The 16052-nt window shown below is 43.6% G+C and overlaps 1 protein-coding gene across 1 annotated transcript; it reads left to right on the top strand.

Annotated features, from left to right (window-relative positions):
* The first annotated feature begins 1628 nt into the window (after window positions 1-1628).
* LOC126425194 (protein FAM200A-like) lies at window positions 1629-2312 on the top strand. Its single transcript, XM_050088149.1, has one exon. The coding sequence runs from the start codon at window positions 1629-1631 to the stop codon at window positions 2310-2312; it is 684 nt and encodes a 227-aa protein (XP_049944106.1).
* Window positions 2313-16052: the final 13740 nt, after the last annotated feature.

Here is a 16052-nt window from a genome sequence, read left to right as displayed (position 1 = left end):
CCCAAATATCGACAAGTGTCCGGCCCTTAGTGCTTGCGTACACCTATACAGCCACAGTAATACTACGCAACGCTACTATCCCTTTGTGCGTCCTTTAATCCCCAACCACAAAGCAACTAAACGACTTCGCGTGAACGCGTCTATTCACATACACCATCCAACGAAAAATCTCACAAAAATATTGAAACACGGTTCACCTACCATCGCGTGGCTATTAAACGGCACAAAGCACCCAGGAGAAACTGATCCCACGCTTTAATGAATCGGAGCTTTTCCTGTACCTGGTGAGTCTACACACTACCAGAAATCGGCTAAGTAATCATTCCCTGCATAAGCCGGTAATCATTTCAAAGTACCTTCCTAAACGAGGAGGTATTGAATAGAACTGGGCACAACTTGACAAGAAGAAGAGACTGGTTGGTAGGACATGTTCTGAGGCATCAAGGAATCACAAATTTAGCATTGGAGGACAGCGTGGAGGGTAAAAATCGTAGAGGGAGACCAAGAGATGAATACACTAACCAGATTCAGAAGGATGTAGGTTGCAGTAGGTACTGGGAGATGCAGAAGCTTGCACAGGATAGAGTAGCATGGAGAGCTGCATCAAACCAGTCTCAGGACTGAAGACGACAACAACAACAACAACATTCTAAACGACTTAGAACTGCTCCGAACACTTTTGAGCTCTATCCCAATTGCAGACTACGCCATGTATCGTCTGAGCCGAACTCACCATGCTCGAGATAATCTCTCTAGAGCAGAGATCGGCAACAGGCCGACCGCGGGAGGTCGAACCTCGGACCGCCGAATATTCTTAAACACAGTCCGACGTCCAAGTATCCCGGAGCCTCGTTCGCATTACGCTAGAAATTTAATCGAGTTCTGAGTAATTCAGTAACTAAACGTGTCTGAACAACAAAAGCTTTGTCGAGTAGATTAGCAAATCATTTAGGCGAGTTGATACATTTCGTTCTATTTTTCTCGGACTGGGTGTTCTGTTGTCCTAATCATCATCATTTCATCCCCATCGACGCGCAGGTCGCCGAAGTGGCGTCAAATCGAAAGACCTGCACCAGGCGACCGGTCTACCCGACGGGAGGCCATAGCCACACGACATTTTCATTTTTTTGGCGAGTTGCGCCTCCCACCACGCGCCACTGTTAAACAAGTGCGGACCTGCCGTTTTAGTCAGAGAGAGCGCAGTGGGCGGTCGGTCTGCACTGCGTTTCGTCAATCGCACGCGGGCCGCACAGCAATTATTCATTTGTTTTACAATTTGTCGTGTGAAAAACCTTTTCGTACATACATACCTACATTGATAATGGGTCCTAAAAAGGCGAAAAGTGGACACTGAAAATAGGAGATTTTTTATGACCGAATGGTTTACGCTACCTGATAGGCCTCAAGTGGTTCCAGTTTGCTTAATATGTAATGAAACTGTCGCTGTTATTAAAAGCGGCTATTTAAAGCGACACTGTGAAACAACTCATCAGCAATTCCACAAAAACTTTGCTCTTGACAGTGAGGCTCGCAAAGAAAAACTCCAGGTAATATAATGCTAAGAGATAATGTATAAATTTGATATGTATAACTGCTTTGTAAACTTATCACGATAAAATTTGAATTGCATGAGTGAGCAAGAAAAATCGGCAGAAGCAGCGTTACGTGTGTGTACACTTAGTAAACACCAAAAACCATTTTCAAATTCTGAAATAATGAATGAATGCATGTTGGAAGTAGCCTCGGAACTTTTTGAAGAAAAAAAGGATGTTGTCGCTGTAATTCAAAGTATTCCAATGTCGGCAAGAAGTAATACAAGAAGAACGGATATTTTAGCTACTGATATTAAAAGCATTCTGCTTCAACTTTTGGAAAATACACCATTCTTCGCCATTGCACTTGACGAATCATGTGACATTGTTGATGATGAACAAATATCTATTTTCGTGAGATTTTTCGACATTGAAAATAAGATATTCAGGGAAGAATTGCTCGCAATATTGCCTCTGAAAGGTAACACTCGAGGAGAAGATTTATTCAAAGCTATTGACGAATTTATTAATAATTCCTACATTTGTTATGATAAAATAGTGTCGCTTTCAACTGACGGCGCCCCAGCGGTGATTGACAAAGGAAAAGGTACAGTAAAGAAAATCAGGGATATGAATCCGGGTCTAATATCGTATCAGTGTATGATTCATAAGACTGCCCTTTGTGGAAAACTCAGTGCTACACTGAAAGAAGTAATGAACAGCTTGGTGCAGTTCATTAATTTTATGAGATCTCATTCTTCTCCGATGCCGAAAGTTTGAGAAGTTTCTTTCGGATGTGATGCAGCGTATTCTGACTTATTGCAATACAACAATGGTCGTTGGTTATGTAAAGGTCAAGTTTTTGAACGTTTCTGGCCAATAGAGGAAGATGTAACCTCCTTCTTGCAAATCTTGGATACTCAGGGAGCAAAGAAGCATAACAAACGAGCGCAATATGCTACATGTGACTTTTCTGAAGGATATTCTGAAATATTTAAATGCGCTCAACACAGAGTTACAAGGGAATGGGAAATTAATATGTGATCTGATACAAAGCGAGTCTGCTTTTCGTCGTAAGCTGGATATTTTTGAAAAAAGATATTGCGAGGCACGAATTTATTCATTTCCCAACAATTCTTGAGTATAAAAAAAGAGAACTCTGAAGAAAACACTGCACGTTTGTAAGATTTCTCTCCGATATAAGGGACGAATTTGCTACAAGATTTCAAGACTTTGCAGAAACTGGAAAGCTGTCTCCATTCCTAAAATTTCCTTATGAAGTCAATGCATCGGCAGAATGGACTGATGTGGCTGCTGAGTTGTTCAGCGTTTCAGAGTCTTCGCTTCGAGTGGAGATAATCGACTTGCAAGAAGATATTTCTTTGCAAATGTATAAAACTGTATCCACTGAATCATTTTGGGGTAAGCATCAATCTGCCATTATGTTTGGTTCGATATATATATATATATATATATATATATATATATATATATATGTATGTATATATATGCGAATCGTCGTTCTCGAAAATGAATTTTTCGGAGAACACATATCGGTCAAGGTTGACGGACGCCAACCTCGAAGACATACTTCGCATTTGCTGTACCCCTCGAACACTGAACTTTAAAAAACTGGCTCAAGACCGTCGATGTAATTTCTCACATTGAATATACACTACTGCCCATTAAAATTGCCAGACCACGAAGATGACTTTCTACAGACGCGAAACTTAACCGACAGGAAGAAGATGCTGTGATATACAAATGATTAGTTTTCCAGAGCATTCACACAAAGTTGGCGCCAGTGGCGACACCTACAACGTGCTGACATGAGCTCATACACGAACAACAGTTGACCGGCGTTGCCTGGTGAAACGTTGTTGTGATGCCGCGTGTAAGGAGGAGAAATGCGTACCATCACCTTTCCGACTTTGATAAAGGTCGGATTGTAGCCTATCGCTATTGCGGTTTATCGTATCGCGACATTCCTGTTCGCGTTGGTCGAGATCCAGTGACTGTTAGCAGAATATGGAATCGGTGGTTTCAGGAGGGTAATACGGAACGCCGTGCTTGATCCCAACGGCCTCGTATCACTAGCAGTCGAGATGACAGGCATCTTATCCGCATGTCTGTAACGGATCGTGCAGCCACGTCTCGATCCCTGAGTCGACAGATGGGGACGTTTGCAAGACGACAACCATCTGCACGAACAGTTCGACGACGTTTGCAGCAGCATGGACTATCAGTTCGGAGACGATGGCTGCGGTTACCCTTGACGCTGCTTCACAGAGAGGAGCGCCTGCGATGGTGTACTCAACGACGAACCTGGTTGCACGAATGGTAAAACGTCATTTTTTCGGATGAATCCAGGTTCTGTTTACAGCATCGTGATGGTCGCATCCGTGATTGGCGACATCGCGGTGAACGCACATTGGAAGCGTGTATTCGTCATCGCCATACTGGCGTATCACCTGGCGTGATGGTATGGGGTGCCATTGGTTACACGTCTTGGTCACCTCTTGTTCGCATTGACGGCACTCTGAACAGTGGACGTTACATGTGTTACGACCCGTGGCTCTACCCTTAATTCGATCCCTGTGAAACCCTACATTTCAGCAGGATAATGCACGACCGCATGTGGCAGGTCCTGTACGGGCCTTTCTGGATACAGAAAATGTTCGACTGCTGCCCTGGCCAGCACATTCTCCAGATCTAACTGAAAACGTCTGATCAATGGTGCCCGAGCAACTGGCTCGTCACAATACGTCAGTCACTAATCTTGATGAAGTGTGTTATCGTGTTGAAACTGCATGGGCAGCTGTACCTGTACACGCCATCCAAGCTCTGTTTCACTCAATGCCCAGGCGTATCAAGGCCGTTGTTACGGCTAGAGGCGGTTGTTCTGGGTACTGATTTCTCAGGATCTATGCACCAGAATTGCGTGAATATGTAATCACCTGTCAGTTCTAGTATAATATATTTGTCCAATGAATACCCGTTTATCATCTGCATTCCTTCTTGGTGTAGAAATTTTAATGGCCAGTAGTGTATTACAACATTAACTGAGAACTACTTGTTTTACCCTTTTTTTGGAAACTAACTCCACTCGAAAACAAAATAAAATAGAGTACCTTTTAATTATTAGTTTTTTTCTGGACCTCCATAAAAAATTTTACACCGAATCCGGAGCCCACTGAAATCTACTTGCCGATCCCTGCTCTAGAGGCTCGTAACTCGAACGATTCCCCGATAGTACTACTGAAATTGTAAAAGGACAAATCAAGAACCTTTGTCTGCGAACAAACATATTGCGCCAATTCGTTTCCAGTGGTCAGCTGTTCCGTCGTTGTCATCTTATGCCGCACGCCGCTGTTCAGCAGACTGCTGGGCGTTGCAAACCCGCTCACTTAACACGACGCAGTTTTTCTCGACCATCGGGTGTCACGTATCTACAACATTTCAACACGAAAATTTAAGAAAACCATACAAACAACATAATCTCTTCGTTCTCCTAGCACATAAAAATCGATGGTAAGTTGAAGCAATACAGACAAGTGATGCGGTTTTTTTTTTTTTTTTTTTTTTTTTTTGCTGAAAAGTGTTTGGCGCTGTGTTCGCCCACAAGACACGGAAAGCAGCAGATGAAGGCACGCACTTACACCACGTGGTCCCTGACTACTGTTAGATACAGTCCCACACTGCACTCTAATGGGCATCATACGAGTGTGCGAACTATGAGACCCAACTGTGTGACTGGATTAAAAAGTTTATAGCAAACATACCACAAATGTCATTCTGAATTGAGAGATTTAAGACGTAAAACTAGCTCCAGTTTTCTTCTTCTTGCGTTACGGTCTCTGTAGGACCGCGGGTAGCCCCTTTGTGGACTGCATTTTCCACTTCTTCTCCCAGAACCTCTTCATTCTTTCTCTTCTTCTCTCCCGCTCTTCTTCCAAGATCTTCAGTTTCCGTTTCTTCTGTCGGATCCACTGGTAACGCTCTAATCTTTTCCTGTATTCCTCTCTGTCATTGATCTCCGGCATATTGGTCGGTGTATATTTGTTCCTCCAATTTTCCTTTCCTTCGACCTCGATCCCCAATTTCAACCAGTCCTTCCGAAGTTCAACAATCCACTTGGTTCCTGTCTTTCCCCTTGTTCTCCCTGTTGTTTTCCACACTCTCTTCGTCATTCTGTCCATACTCATCCTAACTACATGTCCAGCAAACCTTGCCCTTTTGAGTCTGATTTCCCCGGATATTGTTCCCTAGGTCTTCGCATCCACCTCTCTCCACCTCTTTTGGGACCTGGTATTTTTCTTAGTATTTTTCTCTCTTCTTTCTCTAGTTCTGCCCCATTTCTTCCTAGTGTCATCGTCTCAGCAGCATATAATACCATTGCCTTGTAGTGGCGTATCTTTGCCTCTGTGGATATATTCTCTTTATTCTATATCTCTCTCGTCATGCAGAAGGCCGACCTTACCTTCTTTATCCTCTCTGTTATTCCCTCCTTGCTCCTGTTCCTTCCTGTTATAAATTCTCCCAGGTATTTAAATTTGTCCACCATTTGCACAGTGCCTTCCTGTGTTTCCCAGTCTGCAGTGGTGTTTAGTGTCTTTGTCTTGTTATAGGCGACCCTTAGTCCCATCTTTCTGGCTACCTTACTTAAGTTGTCCATTTGTGTCTTCTTCAGTCTCACTTACTATTGCTATGTCATCAGCAAAGGCTAGGCAGTCCACTTGAGCCCTGTTGTCCTATTTGTCCCCCACATGGGTCTTTGGTATTCCCATTTCCTCGTTTATTGCTCTCCACTGCCTGATCACTTCGTCCAGTGCTATATTGAACAACAATGCTGACAATCCATCTCCCTGTTTAACAGCAGTCTTGATCTCAAATTTTTATGACAGTGCTCCTCTGAATCTCACCCTTGCTTTTGTGTCTGTCAGAATTTCTTTTATGAGTTCTTGTGCGATTATATCAAGTCCTCTGTTCTTCAGTTCGAAAGTAGCTAGTCAGTTTTTGTTGTATGGTAATGTACAGTTACATTTACTGGTATTTTGTCTGTGTGATAATGTGATGCTGAACGCGTGATTAGAGAAACAGTTAAGCTTGTATTTAAGTTCGTAACTAACGTCTCGTCATTCTTGAAAAGTGATCAGGAATGGAAAAGTTAGTCAGAAGTACAACATAAAACTGTCTGCTGAATCGCTCGTGGCTAAAGTACAGTCTGTTCTGTCAAATTTAAGAAAACTGCCGTGTTAGCAATAATACAAGGAATGTGATAGCGAGAAAAATATGAAATATTAACTACCAAAAGTGCCCTCTGTGAAAAGTATGTCACTGTTGAAATATCACTCGTAAATTATAAATGGCCTACATGTTTGGACAATGAATGCTGCTGCTGCCCTCTCCAAACTACTGCGGTTGCTGCTGCTATGTTAGTTAAAAAAAAAAGTCCAAACTATTAACAAAGAGATGTGCAATGAGTGCTTTAAACTACAGAAATACCCACATAACTTCAGTGCTAATAAATCTCATTAGTGAAACGATCTTTGCCAATTTAAGTTCTGTTACTGAGGACCTCGGAAAACCAAAATTGTATATGTGAAACTTGAAATAGAAGACGAACGCTGATTGATGAAAAAACCACAAAGTAACTATATTAACAGAGCTTTACATCGCTAAGACAAAAAAAATTTTAACACTTCAAATATTAAAAATTTACTTTATGTTAATACTGGCAAAACCTGAACAAATTCTCTTTGCTCCCTTACAAACATGTATGCTATTCACCTTTGAAAAAAAAAAAAAAAATACAGTGCATCAGACAGTGTTACGTTACAGTAAAATTCTCCAGTTGTAAACGCGTGACCAAATTAATTACTACATCTGGATATCTCGGCACATGCGCTATTATAGTGTTCTAAATGAATTTACAAAACGTCTCTGCATAGCCGGCCACGGTAGCCGAGCGGTTCTAGGCGATTCAGTCTGGACCCGCCCGACCGCTACTGTCGCAGGTTCGAATCCTGCCTCGGGCATGGATGTGTGTGATGTCCTTTGTTTAGTTAGGTTTAAGTAGTTCTAAGTTCTAGTGGACTGATGACCTCAGATGTTACGTCGCATAGTGCTCAGAGCCATTTGAATCATCTCTCCATAAATGAAAAATTACACAAGAAAATTATTGTCGACACACAGCACGGCGTAAAAGTGTAACTCCATGACAACATACAGCTCGACTCCCGTCTCCACTGACAAGCAGAGGTTCCACTAACAGCGCAACCTCTTTGGCAGAGATGTATCCCTCTGTTACTCAGATGCTATTGAACCTTTACTTTTATGCGTGACATCCAAAATATTACAAAAGTTTCAATTTTCTGTATAAAACAAAAGCCTTACGAAGCTTACTCAGAGAGACCCATTACGTTTTAGCGTAAATACAAATGATCCAAGAGGTAGCGAGTATAAGACAGATGCCAGACACAGATTCATTGGAAGAGTCCTCAAGAAGTGTACTCTACCTCTACATCTATATACACACTCCGCAATCCACCATACGGTGCGTGGCGGAGGGTACCTCGTACCACAACTAGAATCTTCTCTCCCTGTTCCACTCCCAAACAGAACGAGGGAAAAATGACTGCCTATATGCCTCTGTACGAGCCCCAATCTCTCTTATCTTATCTTTGTGGCCTTTCCGCGAAATGTAAGTTGCGGCAGTAAAATTGTACTGCAGTCAGCCTCAAATGCTGGTTCTCTAAATTTCCTCAGTAGCGATTCACGAAAAGAACCCCTCGTTTCCTCCAGAGACTCCCACCCGAGTTCCTGAAGCATTTCCGTAACACTCGCGCGATGATCAAACCCACCAGTAACAAACCTAGCAGCCAGCCTCTGAATTGCTTCTATGTCCTCCCTCAATCCGACCTGATAGGGATCCCAAACGCTCGAGCAGTAATCAAGAATAGGTCGTATTAGTGTTTTATAACCGGTCTCCTTTACAGATGAACCACATCTTCCCAAACTTCTACCAATGAACCGAAGACGACTATCCGCCTTCCCCACAACTGCCATTACATGCTTGTCCCACTTCATATCGCTCTGCAGTGTTACGCCCAAATATTTAATCGACGTGACTGTGCCAAGCGCTACACTACTATTGGAGTATTCAAACATTACAGGATTCTTTTTCCTATTCATCTGTATTAATTTACATTTATCTATATTTAGAGTTAGCTGACATTCTTTACACCAATCACAAGCCCTGTCCAAGTCATCTCGTATCCTTCTACAGTCACTCAACGACGACGCCTTCCCGTACACCACAGCATCATCAGCAAACAGCCGCACATTGCTATCCACCCTATCCAAAAGGTCATTTATGTAGATAGAAAACAACAGTGGACCTACCACACTTCCCTGGGGCACTCCAGATGATACCCTCACCTGCGATGAACACTCACCATCCAGGACAACTTACTGGGTTTTGTTACTTAAGAAGTCTTCGAGCCACTCACATATTTGGGAACCAATCCAATATGCTGGTCCCTTAGCTAGGAGTCTGCAGTGGGGCACCGAGTCAAACGCTTTCCGGAAGTCAAGGAATATGGCATGCGTCTGATACGCTGCGTCCATGGTTCGCAAGATATCATGTGAAAAAAAGGGCGAATTGCGTTTCGCAGGAGCGATGCTTTCTAAAGCCGTGCTGATGCATGGACAGCAACTTCTCTGTCTCAAGGAAATTCTTTATATTCGAACTGAGAATATGTTCGAGAATTCTGTAATAAACCGATGTTAAGGATATTGGTCTGTAATTTTGAGGATCCGTCCTTCTACCCTTCTTATATACAGGCGTCACCTGCACTTTTTTCCAGCCGCTCGGGACTTTACGTTGGGTAAGAGATTCGCGATAAATGCAAGCTAAGTAAGGAGCCAGTGCAGTAGAGTACCCTCTGTAAAACCGAATTGGAATCCCATCAGGTCCTGGCGATTTATTAATTTTCAACCCATTCAGCTGCTTCACAACCCCAGGGATGTCTATCACTATGTCCTCCATACGGGAATCTGTACGGCGGTATGTTTGTACGATCCTCCTGCGTGAAAGATCTGTCAAATGCTAAATTTAAAAGTTCAGCTTTCGTTTTGCTGTCTTCCGTCTCCAGGCCAGACTGATCAGTGAGTGACTCGATGGAAGCCTTCGACCCGCTTACCGAGTTTACGTAAGACCAGAATGTCCTTGGGTTTTCAGCAAGATCTTTTGCTACGGTATGACGGTGGTAGTGGTAGAATGCTTCGCGCATCGCTCTTTTTACAGCAGGACAATCTCTTTCCTGTCCTCGTTCACCCGATCTTTCTTGTACCGCGAGTGCAACTGTCTTTGCTTCCTGAACATTCTCCGAATTGCGCTGTAATCCACCCACAAAGGAAATTGCTTGCAAAACTCTCGTTGGACCAATACTTGAATATTGCTCGTCAGTCCGCGATCCGTACAAGATAAAAGTAACAGAAGAGAGAGAGAAGATTGAAAAGAAGAGCAGCGAGGTTCGTCACAAGTTGACTTGAAGAGGGGACGATGTGGTTTACATTTAAAGTTTCTGGACTGTAGATTCCTACAAGAGTCAGCAAATATTGTCAAACACTGACTTAATGACTCGTACGGTGTTACGCTTAAGGCTGTTGGGAGTCATCAGAGGCGCTGCAAGGTGGGAAAGGAGACGGCGGGCGCAAGCGGTGGCGCCTACGTCACCGGAGCTAACAAGGGAACCTCCCCATCGCATCCCCCCCAGATTTAGTTACAAGTTGGCACGGTGGATAGGCCTTTAAACACTGAACATAGATCAATCGAGAAAACAGGAAGAAGTTGTGTGGAACTACGAAAAAAATAAGCAAAATATACAAACTGAGTATCCTTGATGTGAACGATAGGCAACATCAAGGATAATGTTACTCAGGAGCGCCGTGGTCCCGTGGGTAGCGTGAGCAGCTGCGGAACGAGACGTCCTTGGTTCAAGGCTTCCCTCGACTGAAAAGTTTGATTTTTTTATCTTGAGACAATTTTCAAAGTTCTGGCACTCACACATAATCAACTTCGCTCTCCAAAATTGCAGGACATATTCAGATTTGCTTGGACATATGCAAGATTTGACGGTCTACACGCGGAAAAATTTGAAAACATTAAAAACATATGTTTTGACAGAGCACAGGGAAAACTCTGCGACTGTGAAACTTTTGCATTCATTTGTTGCAGTTTATGTGACACACTCTTATGTTTTCATCACTTTTTTGGGAGTGATTATCTCATCCGCAAGAAAACCTAAATCGGGGAAGGTAGAATCTTTTTGCCCAATCGCCAAATGTACAAGTTAGGTGGGTCGACAACATATTCCTGTCATGTGACGCACATGCCGTCACCAGTGTCGTATAGAATATATTAGACGTGTTTTCCTGTGCAGGAATCGGTTGACCTATGAGCTTCCGATCAAATGTTTTCGGTTCCCATTGGAGAGGCACGTCCTTTCGTCTACTAATCACACGGTTTTGCGGTGCGGTCGCAAAGCACATACACTAAACTTATTACAGTGAACAGAGACGTCAGTGAACGAACGCACAGATCATAACTTTGAGAAAATAAAGATAGTAAACTTTTCATTCAAGGAAGGACTTGAACTGAGGACCTCTCTCGTTCCGCAGCTGCTCACGCTAACCACGGGACCACGGCGGTCCTGAGCTCATACTGTCCTTGATGTTGCCTATGTTGTGCATGGACTACTCAGTTTGCATATTTTGCTTATTTTTTTCATAGTTCCACACAACTTCTTCCTGTTTTCTCGATTGATCTGTGTTTGGTTTTTCAAGGCCTATCCACTGTGCCAACTTATAACTAAATCTGAGGGCGGTGCAATGGGGAGGTTGCCTTGTAAGGACAAACACTAGAAACCCGCAAATTACAGACGCTCTGGGCAGGGGAAATGTTCCACTCCAGAGAATTAACTGGAAAGTCCGTCCATCGCGTAGACACTGTTGTAAAGCGTCCCAGTAGAAGATGGTACGCCTCAGCAGAGTCAGAGAGCCGAGGAGTGCAGCGTCAGTCAGTTTACACAGGCCAGAGTGCTGCTCCAGCACGATGGAGGCTGGGGACCCGTGACGTAAGACGCTGTGGCAGCTTTCAGCTGAACGCTTGCGAGGTGCCGGGGCTAGCAGTGTATTTAACTGTTGTGTACATAGTTCCGCATAGTCAGCGCGTACACAACTTTCCCACTAGAGCGCGCCCCGCTAAGCACAACAGCGCAGGCGCAGCGCTCGTCCGTCTCCGCACTACGAGATGGCGCTGCCTTAGAGACGGACCAAATGCTGCTTCCTCCGATCTGCGTATTAATATGTCTCGCAGCCAATGAGATTGCTGCTAACGTAGAACCTTTTCTCCTCGCGGATCACACTCGCGCAGTGATATCTGAACGCACGAGGTATTATAACGAGTGTACAGACCTCCGACTAGTCAGTCTGCATTAGGCTGCATTAGTCTGCAATAGTCTATAGTCAAGTTTCAGTCTGCGCCTAATAAGATTACCATATTCCTGTACATAGCCATGAATATAAATGTATAGACACTTTGTCAAGTATCAGAGATATGTGAGAATAAGATTAACGTACCAAGACCAAAGGAACTTCAGATTGTCAATTGTAAATAGCATCCAGAACCAAGTTAAGTAATTTTTATGCTTGTTGTTATTTTAATAAATGTGTGTGAAAATTAATCAAGTTCTGTTTAAAATTGGTCAACGTCAATATGTGCTACTCTAAGTATGAAAGAGGCATTTCTATCGTCTGGGCTAACGACAGAAGATAAACACTCCACGATATGACCACGAGACATATTGCTGACACTCGCCTACTTCGCTAGAGCGACAAGTCAAATAATCTGATGGTGTGTGTACCAAGGGTCTTACAGTACGCACACCACATTAACACTAAATTCTTCTAGAATATTCGTATGGAAATGATGCTCTAAGCCCCCCTTTTCTAAATCCGACTGTTGCTGTTGCACATGGATTAAGAAGAAACGCGAACTGACTGTAATCAACCCTACAAGTGGAGTAGAAAAGAGTTTGGCACCTGCAGTAATTTAATTGGATAGAAATTAATTAGATGAAGGAAAGTTTCATTAGCGAAGTGAGAAATGAATGGGTTGCTCTACCGATTAACAGAAAGAAAGTTCTGTCCAAAATAAAAATTTGATTTATTATGACTAAATTCAAAATAATAAACAAAACACATGAAACATTTACATCAAATTGGATACTCAAATAAATGCTGTGAAGGTGAGGTTGTCCATAAACTAGATTGTGACATTTATGACCAAGTGGTATGTGGAGCCAAATCCTTGCAACGAAAATCTCAAGAGAAACTCCCAGCCAACTCAACATTAATTGCTACTACAGTAGTGACTTTAAGAAGAATATAATAATTCCAATCCCAAAGGAAGCAGATGTTGACAGATGTGAAAATTACCGAACAATCAGTTAAAAAAGTCATGGATGCAAAATACTAACACGAATTCTTTACAGACGAATCGAAAAACTGGTAGTAGCCGATCTGGGGGAACATCAGTTTCGATTCCGTAGAAATATTGGAACACGTGAGGCAATACTGACCCAAAGGCTTATCTTAGAAGCTAGATTAAGGAAAGGCAAACCTACGTTTCTACCATTTGTAGACTTACAGAAAGCTTTTGACAATGTTGACTGTTGTGGTTGGGAAGGGAGTGAGACAGGGTTGTAGCCTGTCCCCGATATTATTCAATCTGTATATTGAGCAAGCAGTAAAGGAAACAAAAGAAAAATTCAGAGTAGGTATTAAAATCCATGGAGAAGAATAAAAACTTTGAGGTTCGCCGATAACATTGTAATTCTGTCAGAGACAGCAAAGGACTTAGAAGAGCAGTTGAACGGAATGGATGGTGTCTTGAAAGGAGGACATAAGATGAACATCAACAAAAGCAAAACGAGGATAATGGAATGTAGTCGAATTAAGTCGGGTGATGCTGAGGGAATTAGATTGGGAAATGAGACAAAGTAGTAAAGGAGTTTTGCTACTTGGGGAGCAAAATAACTGATGATGGTCGAAGAGGAGAGGATATAAAATGTAGACTGGCAATGACAATGAAAGCGTTTCTGAAGAAGAGAAATTTGTTAACATCAATGGTAGATGTAAGTGTCAGGAAGTCGTTTCTGAAAGTATTTGTATGTAAGTGAAATATGGACGATAACTAGTTTGGACAAGAAGAGAGTAGAAGCTTTCGAAATGTGTTGCTAGAGAAGAATGCTGAAGATTAGATGAGTAGACTAACTAATGAGGAGGTATTGAATAGAATTGGGGAGAAGAGTTTAGCACAACTTGACTAGAAGAAGGGATCGGTTGGTAGGACACGTTCTGAGCCATCAAGAGATCACCAATGTAGTATTGGATTGCAGCGTGGAAGGTAAAAATCGTAGAGGGAGACCAAGAGATGAATTCACTAAGCAGATTGAGAAGGATGTAGATTGCAGTAGGTACTGGGAGATGATGAAGGTTGCACAAGATAGAGTAGTATGGAGAGTTGCATCAAACCAGTCTCAGGACTAAGACCACAACAACATAACAACAGTAGTGAGAACTCAGACAATGAACACCCAAGACAGAACAAAGTTAGAAAAGCAAAATTCCCTAAACTTCAGGTGCTGCGGACATACATTAGCAAACTGTCTTTTTAACTGCAAGGTCACAATCTGGCGTACCGGTAGCTATGGCTGGTTGCTTCGACGTCCCGTCGTGGTGATGATAATGTCGCGAGTATAGCCCGAAACAAATTATCCTGGTCTGGTTGTTCCAGAATAAAGAATTACTAGCAATACAAATGCACCTTTGAGGGAGACGAAAAGGGCTCGCCACACAATCACTGACGGCACAGTGATTGATTTTAAGAAGGCAAGTTACACAGTAGCTCCGATAGTCAACTTTAGCCAAAACTGCTCAAGACAGACAACATAGGCCGCTTGTACGCAGAACGGTCAATTGCCAACTGTACTCGGCAAGTTACGTTGAAGTCGAAACTTGAGCAACTCCGTCAAACAGTTACAATCAAATACAAGTATATTAGACAGCCAACGGAAGGCAGCCTGTCCAGAGCAGCGAGAGCTCAGTCTTGTAACCTACACCGACCGAAAGGCGAGAGCCGACTCTCACAAGAGCACCCGTACAAACCGAACACAGAACATTCCCGCCCCCACGACAGTGGCCGTGGTTAAACGTTCCAATCAGCAACACGAAAACCGGCGGAAAATTCCACTCTATTGCCGAAGCACTACCATTCCACCAGTGGATTCTTGGCGCCAATATCTGCGCCGATTTTGCTACGTCACGGAGCTATGCCCTGAGCAAGCCAATCACAGTTACGATTTTGGAGAAAACGCGGGAATTTGCCCGGGAAGACTGCCTGGGAACACAAGACATCCCCACGCCTCACTGGTAGCCCGCCAGAATGTGTTTTCACTACGTTTCTGCGAAGTAACAGAATCTCTAACCCCAGCCGCTCCGTCAGGCCCCTGTGGGCGTGTCGCCGCCGCTCTTATGACAATGTCGGCATCTGGACAGCATCCACTCGACTCCCTCACACCCGTCGGCATAACCTGCCTGTCACCGGACAACCCGGGTGACGAGAGACGCTGCGTGGGAAGTCCGCGTGTGAAGGAATAGCGACATTACACTGCATGCAATTAGAGAGGAAAATCGAACTACTCAGAGTAAGATAGAAATAAGAGAGGGAGCTCATGCCACCTCTCACGCCGTTGCTTCCAAACTTGGTAAAATCCAGAAGCATCCGCACCAAACAAGTAGGAGAAGGAGAGGAATCTAGATGTGGTTGGCCAGAGGAGCCCCGGAGGTGCACAATGACTCCCCAGATTGGCCGAAGCTGGTTAGGTGCCGGTGGGTTACTGGGTCGAGTATAGGAAGGGAGAGATAGTGCGCCGCCCCGATTCTTTTTTTTTTTTTTAAAAAAAAAAAGAAAACACGGTTTTTGTATTCAGAGGTGGAGTTGTGGTGAGAGTCAGACCGCTGGGGCGCCGACTCCGTGGCCAGCCTCGGTGAGCTCCGACGTGTCTGTTTTCCTCACTCGGAATGCTGCTCTCGAATTTGCGCTTACCGTGCTGCCGGTGTTCGCTGTTTCTGTTAGCGACCACGCCCTGTGGACTGATACACTGATACGTGTCGTGCACCTGAGGCGTCGCGCCTTCGCATCGCTCCTGTCACTTGTTAGGACGATATCGTTATAGGCACGACTCATCGACAGATGTCACCAGCTGACATGGACCTGAGTTACAGAGCTGCACGTAGTTGTACTAGTAGCCGGCAGAGGTCAGCAGTTGACGGACAGTGCTATCAGTCGTAGTCAAAGCAATAATGTTTGACTAATATTTAATGTATTTGCATAATTATAGTTGTTTTATATGTGTAGTAATTAGCAGTGTGAGTGTTGTATGAGTGAAGAAG

The sequence above is a fragment of the Schistocerca serialis genome, chromosome 10, assembly GCF_023864345.2.
Source record: "Schistocerca serialis cubense isolate TAMUIC-IGC-003099 chromosome 10, iqSchSeri2.2, whole genome shotgun sequence".
NCBI lineage: Eukaryota > Metazoa > Arthropoda > Insecta > Orthoptera > Acrididae > Schistocerca > Schistocerca serialis.
This window is presented reverse-complemented; position numbering and strand designations above follow the sequence as displayed.

What these genes read in the sequence shown, in the direction of transcription:
- LOC126425194 (XM_050088149.1), top strand. Translation starts at nt 1,629, where the DNA reads ATGAGTGAGCAAGAAAAATCGGCAGAAGCAGCGTTACGTGTGTGTACA.